The 21,032-nt window shown below is 36.1% G+C and overlaps 1 protein-coding gene across 4 annotated transcripts in view; it reads right to left on the reverse strand.

The window, feature by feature from the left end:
- rufy2 (RUN and FYVE domain containing 2) overlaps positions 1 to 21,032 on the reverse strand; it is a 105,364-nt gene that overhangs the window by 29,441 nt on the left and 54,891 nt on the right. For all 4 annotated transcript variants that reach the window (XM_051923464.1, XM_028795954.2, XM_028795952.2 and 1 more), the window contains exons 7-12: positions 20,627 to 20,692; positions 20,470 to 20,539; positions 19,445 to 19,546; positions 17,546 to 17,662; positions 9,268 to 9,435; positions 6,616 to 6,713 (exon numbers count right to left, since the gene is read on the reverse strand). In XM_051923464.1, the coding sequence (XP_051779424.1) occupies positions 6,616 to 6,713; positions 9,268 to 9,435; positions 17,546 to 17,662; positions 19,445 to 19,546; positions 20,470 to 20,539; positions 20,627 to 20,692 (621 nt within the window). The remainder of the gene's footprint in view (positions 1 to 6,615; positions 6,714 to 9,267; positions 9,436 to 17,545; positions 17,663 to 19,444; positions 19,547 to 20,469; positions 20,540 to 20,626; positions 20,693 to 21,032) is intronic.

The raw sequence follows: 21,032 nt of genomic DNA on the forward strand, positions 1-21,032 counted from the left end.
TACATAATTTTACACTCACAATCACTCTCACAAAAAGCTAAATAAGATTCAACACAAGACAAACAGCAGGTGAAATGCCCAGTCAATCATTGCTTTCTCTCTCACTTTATCTCAGTCACTCCCTGATGTATTTATTTTTGCACCACCAGTGAACTTTTTTGTCTCTACAATTCAAAGGATATAGAGAATGCTGTTACTAATATTGGTGATACTACAGAACAATGTATATGACTATGAACACTGCTGGCTCCCAAGTTTAGGGAGATGAGCTTAAATCCTGGGATGGCTACTTTCTGTCTTCTATTAATTGGGGTTTTGGTTTTGTCCTACATTGCTAAAACATACAAATTAGGTTGTCTGGCAGCACTAAACTGGCCTTGTAACAAGTACGGATATGCGTATGAGTGTGATATACAATGCACATTACAAATATCTGTGGTTAGTTTTTACTGTGTGCCTGATACATATGAAACAGACTCATAGTGCTCACAATCCAGTAATGGAAAAAATCAAATCAAATGTATAGATGTTATTTATACCCCTTTTAATGAGTGTGGGTGTTTTTTCTGTACAGAATGTGCAGTCATATGGTGTCTCAACCTAGAATACTTGTGTTTTATACATAAACTGTAATAAATGTTACCTTCCAATTACAATAGAAAAAACTGGTACTATCTTTATGTCCAGAATTAGTTGTTCAAGTCTTTATGAGGGATGGGACCTGTTTAGGTTTACTTCACCAGTGAAGTATCGGTTGACTTTAAAAGAAATGGTGACAATTTGTTTTCAAAGATTCTAAAACTGCAATGCTTAACACATAATCAGTTTAGAAAATCAAGATGCAGAGAAATGGAAGATCTTGGATGAAGTTAGATTTCCGTTCTGGTTTGATTACACATTTTTTTTTATAAAATATAAAGCAGACTTTAGACAACTGACAACTGATTGAGAAACAATAATAATATATTTTATCTGTGTTAATTATGTGGGCAAAACTGTAATTGCATTGCACTCTTAGAAATGTTATGCTTGCTAATATTTAAAACCAACTGCTGTAATGATCTTGCATAACCTTGCACCATCTTCCACCAATCTGACAAAATAATTTTCAAATATAATCAACACTATCAAGACATAACTCTTTTGTAAAATATACATGGCTTCACCTCACTTCTGTCACACTTAGTATTTGTAACACCTATCTAAAAATACATATTCAATAATGTAATTTGTGCTCACCAATATATGCACTTATACCTGTTGAAGAAATTTAATAGGTCAGGTCAGGTTGGGGAGCATGCACTGGAGCAGTGCATTGCCACACTCACCACACAACGAAGCAGCAAAGGATCCCCAGAAATGACCATCTATCTGCTACAGCAAATCTCTCAGCATGCCTTGTATGTCTTTACTCCTCACACTTTCTCTTTTGAATTGTGTCAACAAAGCCATATTGACAAATCAGAATGCTCTGAGGATCTGGACATGGACACAGCCCTTTAGTGTTTTATTATATAGTAGATTAACTGGCTGGCTTAATGAAGAGGTAGGTAACTGTGTGAAAAGACTCTTGATACCAGTTCATGCTATTTCAGAATACCAGACCCCAACAGTAGCCTACTCACAACTGGTGACAGTGAGCAATGAAAAGCAGATGTTGTATGACTAAAAAGACATTCTACCCCTGAAGTTCTAAATCTCTAAATGTATAATAAAATCATCTTGCTCTAGATCCATCTACAGTAAACATCTGTCCATACTGCAACAATCATAATCTGCATCTGTCCATTATGACTTTTGTATACTGAATATGTAACAGTAATACGTGAGACAGTATTTGTAGGCCTACGAGTAAATATTCAAAATCCACACTTTTGTGGGTCTTATCTTTTAAAGTTGCTATTGTATTGAGTAAAATAATACAGACATTTATTTTGTTCATTAATTATCTGGTGTTGATCCAAGAATTTTTTTCCCCTACCTTCCTTATCACTGACACGTTAGACATTTTTCTTGGGGTTTAAGGCTGGAAAGCTGCAAAGCTGCTTTGTGACATAACTCACTGCAATAAAAAATGAGGTAATGCACATCTGACAAACACATTATTGAGACACTGCTGGTGTGCTTCAGTGGCAGTGCCAGGTTCCTAAGATTACTATGATCTTACACAGTCTGGTTACTCCCCTTTTATCGCAATTCTAATACTTGTTTACTAGCAGCAGTCATGACATTAGTGGACAAGACAACCAAATCACTTGCTGTCCTGACTACTCCAGACTATCATGCCACTTTTCATATAATCTGGATCAATGCTTTTGTCACATTCGTCACTGAATATGTATGATATTCAACATAAGAAAAAGCTTTATAGGACACAAAACAGTGACAACAGAACATATTGTCATATATTTACAGAATATGCTGATGTTTATAACCATGTTAACGAAATTTCAGAAATCATTCAAATAAGCACACTTTCACATTATATTTAAATTATAAAGACAGTATTTTTAAAAAATGTTTACTATTAAGCAACAAATCAAAATTGCAGAGGAACTGCACTCCTATATGTGTACATTTTAGAGTTGGGTGACATACTGGTATTTATGTCGCACGTGAATGGGGTAGTGGTAGTTTACAATGGCTCATTTCTAAATCTACAGCAAAAAGATGCGGTCAAGCAATACTGCCCTTTTTTACATAAAGATCAATTGTACATAATACAAATATAATAAAAATGAAATTACTCTTCACTTGAAAATGTGATGATGTGGTGATTTTTTTCTTTAGCTGTTTTACACTTATTTTAAAGCATGCTTCAATTGAGCTTTTACCTTTAAAAGTGATGATGTTTTTGTGAACAGAAGAAATAATATTTTAACATTAGCAGAAAGTGGCTAAATGCAAACATAATCATCTTGGATTAAAGTTCTGAAATTTGACTTGAATGAAAAGGTATCTGGAAAATAAATGCTATTTGTTGAGTTTCTTTCATAATTATCATAATGACTTCAATAACCAAATTATTGAGTAAAGAAATAATCTTGTGCCATTACAAATCAATATAAAATTATGTTTTTGAGAAATATAGGTGCTTCAATTTTTAATTAAGTATTTGTTGTATAAACCTTGAAACCTCCAAAAGTTAAATATTCTGTAGGATAGTGAACAGTCTTTTCATTATCTATCACAGTGGCAGCAGATTTATACATTTTTAAAGCCTCTGAATGCATGCTAAAACATTTTAGACTGCTATCAACCTTTTCTTGAAGTATTGTTCTATGATCAATAAATAACCCAAAACCACAAGTTTTAACACATGATGATGATTTTTCTTTTCTAATTAATACCCAGTGTGAATCCTGGAAACACCTGAAAACTTAATATTCTTCTAATAGCTGTCCGCTTAGTACTCTAAGAGCCAAGCATAAAAGAAGTGCTGAGACAGCCTTTTGCTGTTATGCAACAATAATAGTTTAATCATTAAAAAAAAAACCCTCTTAAAAACCCACTTTTGGCCTTATTGCACTACATTTTAGTTCCACCACCTGATCAACTACATTTTAGTTCCACCACCTGTTCAAAGTCCTCTGCCGCCTTCTGTGATGTTTGAATGAAAGTGGATACCCTAATCTGCCACCAGACCCACTGTGTCGCATCCTCTAAGACAAAGTCTAAAATACCCTAGGTTCTTGTCTATAAGCCGGACTCATGTATAAGCCGGAGACCAAAAATCATACGAATTTTTAAAATAAAATCGTATCATAGATAAGCCGGACTCATGGATAAGCCGAACGTACTATAACCTATAACTAATAGAAGGGAGGGAGGTCAGTGGTCTCACTCGCACCCATTTAATTTCTTTAAGGGGGGAGAGAGTGTGAGATATTGGCGTCTCTCTCACTCCCCGCATGGCGCGGTTGGAGCGGCCGGAGCGCGTTCTTTCTGCTCTGGGCATCGCCGAATCAACACGCGCGCGTAGCGGTCATTTAAATTGTGATTTTATATGTAAGCATATTTAAATATATATCGCAGATTTTTTGCTGGTTCGTGGATTTCTGCGGACAATGGGTCTTTTAATTTCTGGTACATGCTTCCTCAGTTGGTTTGCCCAGTTGATTTCATACAAGGGACGCTATTGGCAAGATGGCTGAGAAGCTATCCAGCTTACTTTTCTCTGTCTCTCTTGCGCTGAATATCTATGATCCTGACGTATGGGGATTGAGCAGGGGGGCTGTTTGCACACCTAGACGATACGGACGCTCGTCTAAAAATGCTGAAAGATTATCTTCACGTTGCTATCTTTTGTAAAGCTGATTCCTGAAAAGACATGCTGCACAGTGCTTCACATACTTAAAAGCTCGAAGGGCACGTATTGATTTTTGACTGAAAAACAAACTCTGTCTCTCTCCCTCTTCCTGCTCCTGACGGAGGGGGTGTGAGCTGCCGCCTTCAACAGCTTTGTGCCCCGGTGCTTCGCATACTTAAAAGCCAAACAGACATATTGATTTGTTTGCTTCACTCCTTTGAAGAGGAAGATATGTTTGCATTCTTTTAATTGTGAGACGGAACTGTCATCTCTGTCTTGTCATGGAGCACAGTTTAAACTTTTGAAAAAGAGACAAATGTTTGTTTGCAGTGTTTGAATAACGTTCCTGTCTCTCTACAACCTCCTGTGTTTCTGCGCAAATCTGTGACCCAAGCATGACAATATAAAAATAACCATATAAACATATGGTTTCTACTTCGCGGATTTTCTTATTTCGCGGGTGGCTCTGGAACGCAACCCCCGCGATGGATGTATAAGCCGGACTTATGTATAAGCCGATATTCTATTTTTTCATTTTCACAACTTTTTTCCTTAGATAAGCCGCGGCTTATAGACAAGAACTTAGGGTAAATAAATAAATAAATACTTAAGAACATTTATGTGAGGCAGAATGCCCAGTTGGGTGGTATTTTGGCCTGGAACCCCTACAGATTTTGTTTGTTTTTTTTCCCCGAACCTAACTGTGTTTTTTAATTTTAGTTTTTTCCTGGATTGTCATTTAGAGGCTTAAAAAAACAATTCTATGATTAAGGTCTCTATTTCTTTTAATTCTATATACAGTAATCCCTCGCTACTTCGCGGTTCACTTTTCGCGGATTCACGACTTCTCGGATTTTATATGTAAACATATCTAAATATATAACGCGGATTTTTCGCTGCTTCATGGGTTTCTGCGGACAATGGGTCTTTTTACTTCTGGTATTTGCTTCCTCAGTTGGTTTGCCCAGTTGATTTCATACATGAGATGCTATTGGCGGATGGCTGAGAAGCTACTCAATCAGAGCATGCAGTTAAGTTCCTGTGTGCTGCTGATTGGCTCAGCGACGGAGTGCTGCATTAACCAGGAAGTCTCATCTCACTCATTCAGCATTAACGTGCTCTTGCTACTGCATTCAGGGGATTATCACTTTCATCGTCATCATTTTTACTGCGCAGCATATTCATCACCATCATCACGTCATATATACCTACGTGTACTTCGCTATACAGTAAGTGTAAACTTATCTACCGATTTCATATTGTTTAGCAGTTGTCCCTGTTATTAACAGAGTAAAGGGTGGGTTGTAAACAATACAGGGAGGGTTTAAAAACGTCCAAATACACGTTAAATAATTAAATAAATATGGTGTCCCTACTTCGCGGAAATTCAGTTATCGCGGTCAGCCTTGGAACCTATCTCCCGCGATAAGTGAGGGATTACTGTATATCGAATGTACGTGTGCATTATTTTTTATATACTATGTATGCATTAGAATTTTCATTTATTTTAATTTGTTTTTATTTGCAGGTAACTACTTTGACATCTTGTAAAGCACTTTCAGCTACATAGTTTGTATGAAAATGTGCTATAGAAATAAATGCTGATGTTGTTTTTGGTCATGCAGATATCTTTTTATATGCCCACATGAACTCATTACATGCTGACTTACAATTATTAATTGTTCACAATGTTATGGCAACTAAAGCTATTCACCGACATTCTAATTTTTCTCAAAATTTGCACTGCACAGTTTACAGTCTTCCTAAATATAGTCTCAAAATTTTAAACTGTTTTTTATTTTTTTTAGCTGTAAATTATAGCTGTCAGAGGCACACATACACTGACTCTGTTTTATTATGAAGCTATCATTTAGATATTTTAAAACACACAATATTCCCAATCCCATTACAAAACCTAACCCTTCTTATTAGAGGAAAGACATATAATTTAAAAGCATGGAGGTCAAAGTACCTAATTCTTGTCTCATGCATTTCATACTCATTTATCTAGATTTCTCTTGAAGAGAAGAGTTAGTTTTGGGTAATGATACTAGCTGCCTCTAGATTTCATTTTATAGTTTTTTTTTTTCTTAAAAGATTTTCTTCTCACTTACAAACAACCCACTATAAGCTTTACTATGGTAGTATTTCATAATAAAGGGGGTGTTTTCTAAAATCAGATGTCATCCATATTACCTTGCAGCAGAAGTTTCTGCAGTGTTAATGCTAAAATTTGAAATCATGCATGGAGCCTGAAGAAAATAATCAAATATCTGAGATATGAAGAAACAAAATAGTTTGCATACCTTTGTTCCAGTTGTTTCATTGTAGCAGTTATCTGGTTTGTCTTCTCCTCAAGTCGACTAATAATATCATTTTTCTGTTTTAAACTGTCATCTGAACACTGAAAGGTTACACAAGACTACTTTAAATTCCATTTTACAAAATGTTAAAAAAATCATTTAACCCAACAACTATAAAAATAAATACTGCAAAGAATATATATAAATACAGTGGTGTGAAAAACTATTTGCCCCCTTCCTGATTTCTTATTCTTTTGCATGTTTGTCACACAAAATGTTTCTGATCATCAAACACATTTAACCATTAGTCAAATATAACACAAGTAAACACAAAATGCAGTTTTTCAATGATGGTGTTTATTATTTAGGGAGAAAAAAAATCCAAACCTACATGGCCCTGTGTGAAAAAGTAATTGCCCCCTGAACCTAATAACTGGTTGGGCCACCCTTAGCAGCAATAACTGCAATCAAGCGTTTGCGATAACTTACAATGAGTCTTTTACAGCGTTCTGGAGGAATTTTGGCCCACTCATCTTTGCAAAATTGTTGTAATTCAGCTTTATTTGAGGGTTTTCTAGCATGAACCGCCTTTTTAAGGTCATGCCATAGCATCTCAATTGGATTCAGGTCAGGACTTTGACTAGGCCACTCCAAAGTCTTCATTTTGTTTTTCTTCAGCCATTCAGAGGTGGATTTGCTGGTGTGTTTTGGGTCATTGTCCTGTTGCAGCACCCAAGATCGCTTCAGCTTGAGTTGACGAACAGATGGCCGGACATTCTCCTTCAGGATTTTTTGGTAGACAGTAGAATTCATGGTTCCATCTATCACAGCAAGCCTTCCAGGTCCTGAAGCAGCAAAACAACCCCAGACCATCACACTACCACCACCATATTTTACTGTTGGTATGATGTTCTTTTTCTGAAATGCTGTGTTCCTTTTACGCCAGATGTAACGGGACATTTGCCTTCCAAAAAGTTCAACTTTTGACTCATCAGTCCACAAGGTATTTTCCCAAAAGTCTTGGCAATCATTGAGATGTTTCTTAGCAAAATTGAGACGAGCCCTAATGTTCTTTTTGCTTAACAGTGGTTTGCGTCTTGGAAATCTGCCATGCAGGCCGTTTTTGCCCAGTCTCTTTCTTATGGTGGAGTCGTGAACACTGACCTTAATTGAGGCAAGTGAGGCCTGCAGTTCTTTAGACGTTGTCCTGGGGTCTTTTGTGACCTCTCAGATAAGTCGTCTCTGCGCTCTTGGGGTAATTTTGGTCGGCCGGCCACTCCTGGGAAGGTTCACCACTGTTCCATGTTTTTGCCATTTGTGGATAATGGCTCTCACTGTGGTTCGCTGGAGTCCCAAAGCTTTAGAAATGGCTTTATAACCTTTACCAGACTGATAGATCTCAATTACTTCTGTTCTCATTTGTTCCTGAATTTCTTTGGATCTTGGCATGATGTCTAGCTTTTGAGGTGCTTTTGGTCTACTTCTCTGTGTCAGGCAGCTCCTATTTAAGTGATTTCTTGATTGAAACAGGTGTGGCAGTAATCAGGCCTGGGGGTGGCTACGGAAATTGAACTCGGGTGTGATACACCACAGTTAGGTTATTTTTTAACAAGGGGGCAATTACTTTTTCACACAGGGCCATGTAGGTTTGGATTTTTTTTCTCCCTAAATAATAAAAACCATCATTTAAAAACTGCATTTTGTGTTTACTTGTGTTATATTTGACTAATGGTTAAATGTGTTTGATGATCAGAAACATTTTGTGTGACAAACATGCAAAAGAATAAGAAATCAGGAAGGGGGCAAATAGTTTTTCACACCACTGTATATAATACAATATGCATAATTGTCAAAGACATTGAGTGAGATGGAGTTTTAAAAGAAGATTCACGTATACCTTTTTTATACTTGGTTCACAGCTAAGGTATTAGATAAAAGGATTCCTTACTTATACTATTTTTTTTTTACAAGACTGTTATGATTTTGTTAAAAATAAATTCTCATAATGTCATGTGAAGACAACTAAATATTGTTAAAAAGAATGCAATGTGTTTAGGCAGGAAAAAAGAAAAAAAAACATAAGAAAAATATGTTCTACAAATGGGTAAGGATATCGACTGTATTAGGGATGCTATGACAGTGCTCACCCACTTGCCCCTCATCAGCAAATCCCACATTTGTTACTCCATGGCTAGCAGCACTTATACCAGCCCTAGTGTCATTATTGACTCGTTCATTTTTTTTTTTTACTTTCCTGAATTAACATCTATATTATTACCTCAAAATAATTTCCAGGATATTAGTAACACTGATTACCAAAATGTGTCCAGGTTTTCAGACTGCCAACAGACACCACTCTGTTCCTTTTTAACTCTCCTCACAGTATGTCACTATCTGCTGCTATGGTTCTAAAGCATTTCCCACTGGTCACTACCAGTTCTACTCTATATTTATCATTGCAGAAGACCAGGCACATTCAAAGCTACTCTAGACAACTTCTGACAGCTGAAACAAAGGTAGCTGACCAATCATTCAGTGAAAGTATCCAGAATGCAGCATTAGTTAGTTTTAATTATACTTAAAGCACCTCACCATAGAACTGTGTATTAATCATTATTTATTGGTATAATTTCATTTTTACTACTGCTAATATACCTGCATTTTTTGGTACATTTCAATATTAATTGATTTCACTTCATCCAGTTGATGTCGTAACCCAATTAATGTGTCTTGCTTCTCATGAATGTCTTTTTCAAGCAGCTTCATTGCAAGTTCCATTTCATGTTTCATGCTGACCTGGACCAACAGCTCATTCTCCACATCCTACCAAACAAAGAATATGTAAAATTCCAATAACAAAATTGGGAAAAATTAACCAAAATTAAATTACTTTTACCAGCTGAAATTTAATTTGGTATTGCATCTGTTTTGGTAAAACATAATAATGAATATATTACCCATATTTATTATTGTGGCTCTCCAATTTCATGATAGGGTGGACTCTTACAGAGAAGCATGATATCAGAAGTAGAGCCATTAGATTAAATCAATATAGTGACTTTTAATCTATACCTTTTCAATCGAATTCTTTGAATCAGCATGTTGAAAACCAATTTCCAGGAACCTAACACAGTTGACAAATCTCCTAGTTCCTTGACTATGTTGAATGATTTTCCCACTACAAGAAAAGCTCAGTGAAAATGGATAATAGTTTGCTTAGACATCCTTTTGGCAAGTGTCACTCAATTTAATTCATGATCACTTTTAATCTGCATTATACTGGGATAGGAGAGAAAACACAAAGTACTCGGCAGGAAAGCAAAAATTATGTGTACTGTAGGCTACCATCTCTTGGTGAGCACAATGAACAAGACTGTGACAAGCTGTTTGGCTCTGTTAGGTGGAGAATTCCTTTAATATACATTGATTTATTTTAGTGATGCTTCCCTAATTGGAATTTGGCTGATTCATGCCTGTACTAATTCTAGTTAGATTTTAAGTAACCATAACTCAAAATATTCTTCAATTGTTGCTTTAAATTAGCCCTAATATCAGTGTAGTTATTGAACAGAGCTGCATGTTTGTGTTGTGTGGGAAACACGAGCAGCACTCCAGTGATGAGTGAGGGAAGCACAAGTGTGCACACATACAAAAAAATAAGAGTGGCCCTTAAAAATACTGTGACTAAACCCTTTCTGTGCTTGGCTATGCTTCAGTTCCACTGCTCCTCTCCATTTCACTGTGATCCTACCATGAGACTTCACTCCCATATTCAACCCCTGTTCCAAAAAATGTGTCCTTCTGTTTAATTGGGGTCTGAGGCAACCCCACCCTCTCACTCCCAACCTGTTTGCAACTAACCCAAATGCAAGACTACCATGTGTCAAAACCAAGGGATTTTGGAGAAAAAGAGCTTCTTAACAGATCTTTCCTATTCCATCCTCACCCCAATAAGAAAGTTGCACAGTGTGTGTGTGTCTCTCTTTCTCTCTTTCAGGTCCAATCTGCTACAATGTTTTTAGTTTTGGTAAATGTTTTTAATGTACCATCATTTTTTATAACATTTGTAGAAATTGTCAGATTAATGCAGAAGAATATACAATGAGAAACAAAGATGGCTGTTAATTATTAATAATAAACATCTAAAATTACATTTTAGTGTTTACTATTATTAATCAATAATGGAAAGTTTTTATTTCAGAAAGAATTTTGCAGTTCAACGGCCTTCACACTCCCTTAAATACAGGAAGAGGGAGAACCTAAAGCAAGGGTGGGAAAAGTCGTTCCTGGAGGGCCGCAGTGGCTGGAGGTTTTTGTTCCAACCCAAATGCTTAATTAGAAGCACTTACTGCTCAAGTACCACTTCTGCTTCATTTTAGCTGTTTCTCTCATTAAAAGTTTGAACCCTTATTGCTTATTTTAGTCTTAAATAGCTGTGTTCTCAGGTTTTAATTGCTCCTTATTAGCAATAATATGCAAATGACACAAGAAACCAGCAGTTCTTCATTTAGCTTGTTTCCATTGACACCTGTGTGTATTTATCGCACACTATTTGATTTAATTAAATACTTGTAAGGATAGTGAAGAGAACAAAGTGAAGGACTGAGAATTGCTCATCCGTTTCAGACTTCAAATCATTTGGATGATATCCTTAGAACATAACAAAACAAAATCTAGGATATGAGAATGACCTGGGGGGTATTTTCTGTACGTCACTTAAATCTGATCTCGGATGAGTTAATGCCGGTGAAACTCATCTGGGATAAGTTGGTTTTTCAAACGCAGCCACGTAGTAGATTAGTCTAGCTGGATCTAATCATCCGAGATGAATGCGCACGGCCGCGCTGAGTGAAAAGCCCATATATATTGAGTCTAGAAAACATGATCAGCAAGTCTTTGATAGGCTGCAACAAAATGACGGAAGAACGGGCGCATTTTTTTTCACACAAGAAGTGTGTGCGTGTATGCGTGTGTGTGTGTGTGTGCGTGTGAGTGTGTGTAGGTGTTAGTTAGTTCATTAGTTAATTAGTTAGTTAGTTAGTTACTCGAAGGATTTCAAGATTTAATATGCACAAGGGGTAACACTGCAAAAGCAGCCCAAACCAGAAAAGACGGCTGGCAAAAAGTGGCCGACAAATTAAGCGCGTGTGCATTGTACTTACTGAAAGCAGCATTTCATTTCCTATGTGTCAGATTAATTATTATTTAATATGTCATAATTCCAGATCAAACGTGAGCACAAGGAGAATACAGGAACAGGTTAAAGTGAAGTACAAGAATATACTTCAAACTGGTAAATATTGGTATGTAACTATTTAAAGAATTGTTGACATAAAGAATCATATATAATGTACAGAACATTAATTTTAAAGCTAATAAGAAGGCAGACAAGCAAAAAACATGCAGAGGTCCACGCGGTCTAGACCTAACCCCTGCAGGAGAGTTGGCTCTCCAGCAAAATGCCCATCGCCCTGTTTCTGAGGGCATTCCAGGGGGAAGCTCCTCCTCAGAACCAGTGGCAGGATGCAGTGGTCACTTCATTTCAGGTAAAGGATGGTCATTGCATATATTTGTCCTCCATGTGTGCCATAGGTATGTTCCATATAGCCCTCTTTTTTTGTTGGGTCAGTTGCAGGGAATGTCATATCCCAAGAACCTGTGTCTGACCAACGAGATATTGACAAAGGTCAAATATTTGATGAAGACACTGTGTCTGATTATTCATAAGGAGGAGAGGTACATTTTCCAAATTAAACTCCACTCTGTTCAGTCCCATGTGCCCCAATCACATTTGGAAATCCTGGGTAATGAGAATGTTAGGCTGATTGTGAGATTCTTTATGGAACTATGGGTGTTTTTGCCTGTGTATTACCTATCTGCAATGGCACAAAACACCTCTTTTATTGTCTGCACACACAGGTGTCCAGGAAACACTATGAAAACCCAAAGGAAATATTTCAGAGCCAAACAGACTTTACGAATTGCCTGGCAAACTGCACTTTTAGACAGATTTTCTGCATCGCCTACAGCAGGGGTCGGCAACCTTTTGCTAACTGTGTGCCAACTTAAGGTTTCAAATTATTCAGAGTGCCAATATCACATATCATTTTATACAAGTTGAGGTCAATATTCTTATTTTACCATATATTTTATTTTTATATTTTAATTAATTAATATATAGTGATATTCAATAATATGTAAAGTTGTAAACAACATTAAAAGAAATAGAGTTTCTTGAAAGATTTTTAAAAAAACTTTTTTATTATTAATGGGAGCCTTGCCCTTGCATGGTCTTGGCCAGTTGCTCAATATCGACAACATACTTTGTCACTTTGAGTTTGACACAATTTTCTGAATGTTCAGGCGTTAAGCGACTACGCTGTGGATTTAGCACTGCTTTCATGTGAGAGAAAATTTGCTCACAGGAATAGGTTGATCCAAAAGCTGAAAGAAGAGCAAAAGCAATTTTCTTCAAACAGATGGACATCCCTTCCGAATTATTACAACAGCTGAGAATAGCTGCAGACTTTTCTAGATTTTCATTTTCCAGAGACTTCCGTAGTTCAACAAATTTTGATGTCCATATTTCTGAAGATCTGAAGTCAATCTGTTGCATTTCAAAGTCATCAATATCCATCCAACTAAATAGTTCCAACTGGGTAGTTTCCAAATCAATTATATCAGGCTTAATGAGATACGAAAATAAGGATCCATGAATGTGAAAGTCTTTACTTCGTTTATCAAATTCTGCTTTGAGTGCTTCAATGTACTCTTGAAGCTCATCTACATTTACTTCAAATTGATTTGAGAGATTCTTCACATTCGGGAAGTACCTGAATGCTTTGATGTTGATATCACGGGTAAAAATGTCTAGTTTCATTGTAAATGCTTTCCAATAGCTGAAAAGATCAAGTACTGTTTGTCCCTGTCCTTGTAATTTCAGATTAAGTTCATTTAAATGTGTGCTTATGTCAGTCAGAAACATCAACTTTAACACCCAGTTGTCATCATTCAGTTCAGGAAAATGTTTCTTTTTTTCATTAAGAAACACCTCACAGGTGGCACAGTGGTAGTGCTGCTGCTTTGCAGTAAGGAGACTGTGGAAGATTGTGGGTTCGCTTCCCTGTGTGGATAGCGCTTTGAGTACTGAGAAAAGCGCTATATAAATGTAATGAATTATTAATGAATTATTACCTTAATAGATCCAAGACAACTGACAAATCTATTTAAAACTTTGCCTCGACTAAGCCAGCGAACATTGCTGTGTAGCAGAAGATCTCCATATTCACACTCAATTTCTTGTAAAAGAAACTTGAACTGCCTGTGAACCAGTGAAGAATGAGAAATTATAAAGTTGACTATTTCAACAACAGTTGTCATCACAGAGACCAAATTCAGAGATGAGGTCTTTACACATAGGCTCTCCTGGTGTATAATACAATGAAAATTCAAAAGTTTGCGGCCAACATGATTTTCAAGAAGTTTTACAAATCCTTTCTTCTTGCCAACCATTGCAGCAGCACCATCGGTTGTCACACAGAATAACTTGTTTAAGTCTATGTCATGTTTAGCAAAATAACTAATAAATGCAGTCAAAATGTCTTCTGCTTTGGTTGTGTCATGAAGTGGTAATAAGCAACACAACTCTTCATAAATGTGATTATTTTCAGGATATCTTGCAACCAAGGCTAAGCGAGACAAATCGTTTAAATCAGTGCTTTCGTCAAGCGCAACACTAAATACTTGAGATTGTTTTAATCCAGATATTTGTTTAGTTGTTACATTTTCAGCTAAATCAGTTATGCGCCTCTCAACTGATCTTGCAGAAATTGGTATTTCTCTAATACGCGTGAATATAATCTCCTTATTTGGTAAATCACCGAATAAAATTTCAGCACTGCTTAAAAAAGTTTCTTTGATGTATTCTCCGTCTGTAAACGGTTTCCCTTTCAAAGCAATACATTCAGCTATTTTATAACTACATTCAGTAGCTTTAATCTTCATTCCAACTGCTTTGCTCAAAATACTAGTTTGTTTTTCGAAACCAGAAATAGCTTTTTTGATAGCTTCACTTTTCTCTTCTGAGGTTTTAAACTTAGACTGGTGTTTTATTTGAAAGTGTCTTTGTACACTAGATGTGCGACACACAACACTTTCACGACAGAAAGCACACACAGCACGATCTTTTTGTCCAACAAATCCATATTCTTTTGTCCAATTTTCTTGAAATGGTCGATGATCAAGTTTCCTTTTCTTTCCTTTAAACGCAGAATTATAGATCTACATACGTGCATATGAGAGGAAAACCGTCAGTAAACTGTCAGCTATAACTAGTCATAATGACACTACAATGCCGATCGCTGTACACAGCTTGTTTAGAAGCGTGGGCCTTAATTATATTGACGTTTTTTCTAAGTAGATCTAGGAACTAATAAAAATATGACCATCTCAGTTTTTTTATACAATGGATATATTTAGATTAATCAATATGAACCATATATATTATTCAACTACCGGCATCCGGCCTTTGTAGGTCTAGATCTGCATATTTGCAGCACGTGACCGGAAAGTCGTAACCAATGTTCATATTAGAAAACATTTATAAAATGCAAAAACCAACGTTGTTCTATAGTGGGTATCGTTAAAATATCACCTGAAAAATTATATCTGTGCTTGTATACAACGAAATCCAGATATACACACAACAGGTTTTAAAGCAAATGCGCCACAATTTTTTATGTTATAGAATTTTGATCTCGCTAGTTGGCGTTACTGTCGTTAGTTTCTGAGATTTCGCATATAGACTGTTCCCCTGACCTACTTAGACTGCTGTTACAACAAGTCTGGATAAGTCTGTGGCTGGCACCCTGCTACGCCCAAGTGCCGAAATGAATGAGGAAACCCCGCTAATCGATTTATAATCAACTTTATACAGGAAACGTGAAGAGTCTGCGTGCCATTTGAAATTGCTTGCCGTGCCAAGTGTGGCACGCGTGCCATAGGTTGCCGACCCCTGGCCTACAGTATATAAAAAAAGTGCTGCTTGCAAAAAACCTCAAAGCAATGCATACTGTCTGTGTGGTTGTGACAGCCCGACTTCGCTGAGTTTGACTTCGAATATAAGGTCCTAATAAATTTTTGAGGTACAATATTCCCACTCGGCTAAAGCGGTATCTTTCGAAAAAAATTCCTCCGGGAGCAATAAAGGATCTTGCCGATCACGCAAAACCCTCTCTATATGAAATTCTCTTCTTATAATTTGCGCACTGATATCAATTGGTCACTCATTCATGAACGGCGAAGTCATGACTGAATGAATTCCACGTACGGACACTGATTAAGTGTGTGAGCTAATCCTTGTTTACATAGAACAAACCTGTTCTGAGCAGGTTTGAGGATTTGGATGTGTTGCTATGACAACACATCCAGCAAGAGTTACAAAGAACCTACAGATCCAGGATCACGCCAAATCGGCAACAATTACATCCGGCTAAAAGAGTAATCCACGTACGAAAAATACCCCCCTGACATGGCAGAGTTAAAACACTAACAAGCAATGAAATTAAATTATTGGCAAGGATTCTTTTCTAATTAAGCAACTGGGTTAGAAAAACCTGCAGCCACTGCGGCCCTCCAGGACTGACTTTGCCCACCCCTGACCTAAAGGGTATAACCAAGAAGCAGACTCAGCCTGCATATTGACTTTTTAGCTGTTTTGCTATTTTTGACCTCAAGTAGTATGTAAATAATTTTGATCTGAATTCACACCTTAACTGTATCATTTTTGTATTTTAAAAGTACAAACATTTTAGTCCTTCAATTTGTTTTATTCTATATCAAATTAAAATACTGTTCTTACATAAAATTGATTAAAAAAGCATTTGTCTTACATAATAATACTAAAAAGACACATTCCCACACAAAACCTCAGTAATCACTTATTAAAATCCCAAAATACCATATTATGGATGGAGGATTTAAGAAACATCACCTAGTCATAGCTCAGTATTTAACATTATTAGACAAAACAAATTGTGGAATTTTGAAACATTCAATTCCTGGAGGGGGTATGCAGAAAAAAGAATGAGAATCCCTGGCCTAGAGATTTCAGACATTTGACCACATAAGTCTACTGCTCTGTAGTTAAGCATTTACTTTGATTTTATTATCCCAAATCATACTGTGTTAAAACTGTTAGCAGTAACAAAGGTCCAGAATTATGCTCCACTTTGCAGCCTCAGGTTTATATTAGTGGGGACCTGACTAGATGGTATAAAGATTTGAGGGGCCTTGGCTTAAAAAAGTCTCCCCATTTCCTAATGGAGCTGGTGAAGGGTTAACAGCTATGGCAAGTTCATCTGCAATCTTAACCTTACGTAACCTGTTCTATTCTGACAGGTTATGTAAGACGCAATACATCAGACAGACAAGCTTCTATTTTATTTGTGAGGTCCAAAAAACCCATTTTCCTTATTCCTCATCACTGCATTCAATGCACTGTACTTCCGGATGAGCATTCTTTGGTTGTTAGCTCTCATGCAAACAAAGCCCACCCCTGCAGCTGAAGACAAAATGAGACCGGCTTGATTTTATTGGGGCAATTACAGACTAACTGAAGTGAAAAGTTGTATATGTCACATTAATGGACTTAATGGAACTGCGCTGCCAACTGCCTTCAACTCGCTAAGATATGTGACGACTACGATTAAAAATCACTGGAAAAGTCATCTAATGTCACAGTTTTTAAGGAGACTCTTGGATGACAATGAGAAAAGTATAAGATAAGCAGACACAGGATATTTTCTTTATTTTTTCTAACACAAGTGTGAAGTAACTTAGTAAACCTTATGAGAAACAAATACAAAGACTGATTATTTTACAAAGCATGAAAGAAAAATTAGCTTCAGCCATTTAAACTCATTATTTTACTCACCTGACGAAGCTGACACTCCTCACGCAACTGTCGGCGAGCTTCACTGTACATCTCGTCTAACCCTTGTCTTGACTGCTTGTATGTATCAAGCTCAGCATCTACATCGGCCTGTGATACCTAAAAAGATAACAGAGGTATAACTAGCCACTTTACATATTTGAAACAAATAATTTTATCTATTCTGTATTTCTCCCAATGAGGGCTATGATGGCACAACAGCGAGGTTGCCAGACCAGGCTTCTCTATTCCCAATAATATCCAACTGGGAAATACAATTATCCTGGGTCAACCTCTGCGATTTCTGCTTTATAGGCCCTGCATGATTCTCCACCAATGGGAGGCATCTGAAGGGCTTCAGTCAGGTGAAGTGTGATATTACTCTAAAGTCCTCCTGGATTTTCCATTTCTCTACCCTATAACAGACAGCAAGCACATCCACTCTATACAGAAATCTTATCTGACCATTTGCATCTAGAACCTTACTCTTTCAGTCACTAAATGCTTATAATGTTTGCAGGCAGGGATATAGGTTGATTGGTAAACAGAAAATATTTTTCATACTCTCAGCACCTTCCACAAGATAACAAGAGGTACTTCAGCCAAAAGCTTTATTTAAGTTAAAACAAAAAAAAGATGTGCGTATACAGGATTGGCAAAATCCCACAAAGCTTTAAGTAAAAACTAACAACAACTAAAGTGTTTCATTACCACGTCAGAATTCACACTGCTCCCATTTGATTTGAGATGTGACTACTGAGCAAAGATTCTTCTATAGAGAGAATAAGAAGCATGACCGCTCAATAAATATAACAAACTTCTTTGCCCCTTCTAAAAACTGAGAGCACTGGCTCTGCCTTTGAGGGGAAAAGATTAGTTTTGATTTACATTTATTTGCATTCATCCACAGCAAACCACATAACTGTTTTCTAATTCTCTGTTCTGAGGGGCCAAAGACTGTTAGTAATTAAAAGAAAATAAATAATTCATATACAAGAATTATAGAAGACAGACAAGCATGAACACACAAAAACAAAATACAACATCATTTTGAAGTAAATTGTTCTGTTATGTCATTATTTGTTTGAGTAGTATGCCATTAAAAGTTCAGCTTTGCAAAAATAAAATTAAAATTTATACAGTATTGTAAAAAAAAAAAAAAGACAACAGAAAGATTCAAACTAGGCTGGTTATAATTTTTTCTCTTTCACCAATATAAAAAAACATAAACTTATAAATTATTTCCCTTTTGAATTCTTCCCCAAATAATCTATTAAGTCATTGTACATTTTGATCCAGCTTTTCAATGCTTGTGAAAGTTTGTGACTAAAATGGGTAATCCTATTGAATGCTTTATCAAAGGAATCCATACAATTTGCTTTCAACTTTTCAACCACCAAGCAACCTAGTCACCCCAGTGTTGTTTAAAGGTTGATGCACTCTCAACCATAAAAATTGACCCAGGCCTGACAGGGGGTTTTTTAGGTCCTCTAACAGTTTCAGGGTTTCCATTTGTCGACCATATTTTCCAGTTTAGGTCTATATACTGTATACCCTGCCGTTCTTTCTTATATTCTGTAAGTGCCTTGAGCATGGGAAAGGCGCTATATAAATAAAATGTATTATTATTATTATTAAGTTTCCCCACACTTCCAGGAAAAAAACCTGAGAGACATCCCATTTAAACATTTAATTATTCAATCGTTTTCCAGAATAAATAATTAAAAAAAAAGAACAAAAAACTCTGCTTTACTTTGGTAGCACAGACACATAACATACTGTATATACCAATATACTGTACCATAAAAATGTAAGGGATTGTGATATAAATAATCACATTCCCTTTTCCATTCCACTCAATTAAACATCCACATAAGGTTCTCCACTGCAGAAAGCACTTACCTCCATGTGTTGTTGTGTCTTCATTAAAATTATAGTGTTCTCATTTCTTAACTGATGATTCTCTTCTTGTAGTTTGATTATATTATTTTTAGCTATTGCCAGCTGTGATAAAATAAACAACAATAATGCAATCAATCATGCAAATATGCAAGAGTATGAAACAACTACCAAAGAAGTGTGGTTTGATTTTTCAGTACAAATGATTAATCTTTATTTATTTTTTGTAGAGAACAGATGCTAAGTACATTCTTGAAATAAAGGGCATGTCCTACTCTAAGAGAGCTGAATCTCAGTTTTTGAGCAGAAAAATTTATGTAGAGACACAATTAGTGTCTTTAAAGTTCTGAAATGCATTGATTAAAATGATGCATTACTTAAGGGCACTTGAGGAAAACAATTCTTCATAAAAACTGTTCCAAGAAACTGGAATAAACTATCACGCAATGCAGATGAAATGGTTGGAATTAAATATTGAAACAACCTGTACATTAAATATGAAAACACTCTGCACTGTTGTAAATCAAACAGTGCTGCATATAGAGCACTGGATCTTAAACCACAATGCTGTTTGCACCACTGTGTGACCCTAACAACTTTTAATCTGCTTGTTCACTTGTAGAAAAAAAAAAAAAAAGTTAACTAGTGTGATGAATCTTGAGAGATCAGACAATAAAAAAATATTAAGTATCTTTTTATAGTGTTTATTATCATTTGTTTCTACAACCCTGGATTCCTTTCTCAATACAACATTAAAAGGTACAGCATAAATGCCTCAATTAGTACAGCAACAAGGGAGCCATCAAGTTTGCGTTTTATAAAATGAAAACTGTTACAAGGAAAACAGCCTGTTCTCTCTATCCTGCCATCTAGTTCACCAAGCCAGTAAAGTGCATTGTGTCACAGGAAGTGAAAGACGGGGTTTAAAAATTACAAACCTAATTGTCTGATTTGTAAACACATTTTAAAAAGTAATTTTTGGAAATGAATAAGGTCAAAAATGTATTTTTTAGATGTTAAAGACATACCTCCTCAATCAATTTAGTGTTGGATTTTTCCAGACTGTCAACTCTGCCTTGGAGGCTCTGAACTGTAGAGCTTAAAAGTTAAAAAAAGACGAGAAAATTATGTCATCATTTTCCACATAAAAGTGAAGTTGGAGGTCTTTTCCAACATAATACTTACTTCAGTTGTCTGTTCAGTTCCTCCACATAATTCTTCTGATCTAAAATAGCAGCAATTTGGCCATTTCTGCAAAATAACACAAAAATAAAATAAATGCATATTTTCCGTTATTTAAAAAACATGCTGAAGCATTTGTTTCTAAATGATACAGTTAAATATAAAGGAATACCACATTTATTTATGTGCAATCAAATTAAAACAAACTAGCTAAAAAACCATACTAAGGAGGCTCTGTTAAATGATCTACTGCTCTGTCTGCTATTATTTTCATTATTCAAAGTCAGCAAAACACTTAGAATCAGAAACAAGTGTAATTAAAGAAAATTCCTTAACTGGCAAAGACTAACAGGCTATTTAAATAAACTGCACAAAAAATTAAAGGAACACTTTGAAAACACATCAGATC

The sequence above is a fragment of the Erpetoichthys calabaricus genome, chromosome 2 (genome assembly GCF_900747795.2).
Source record: "Erpetoichthys calabaricus chromosome 2, fErpCal1.3, whole genome shotgun sequence".
Lineage (NCBI taxonomy): Eukaryota > Metazoa > Chordata > Cladistia > Polypteriformes > Polypteridae > Erpetoichthys > Erpetoichthys calabaricus.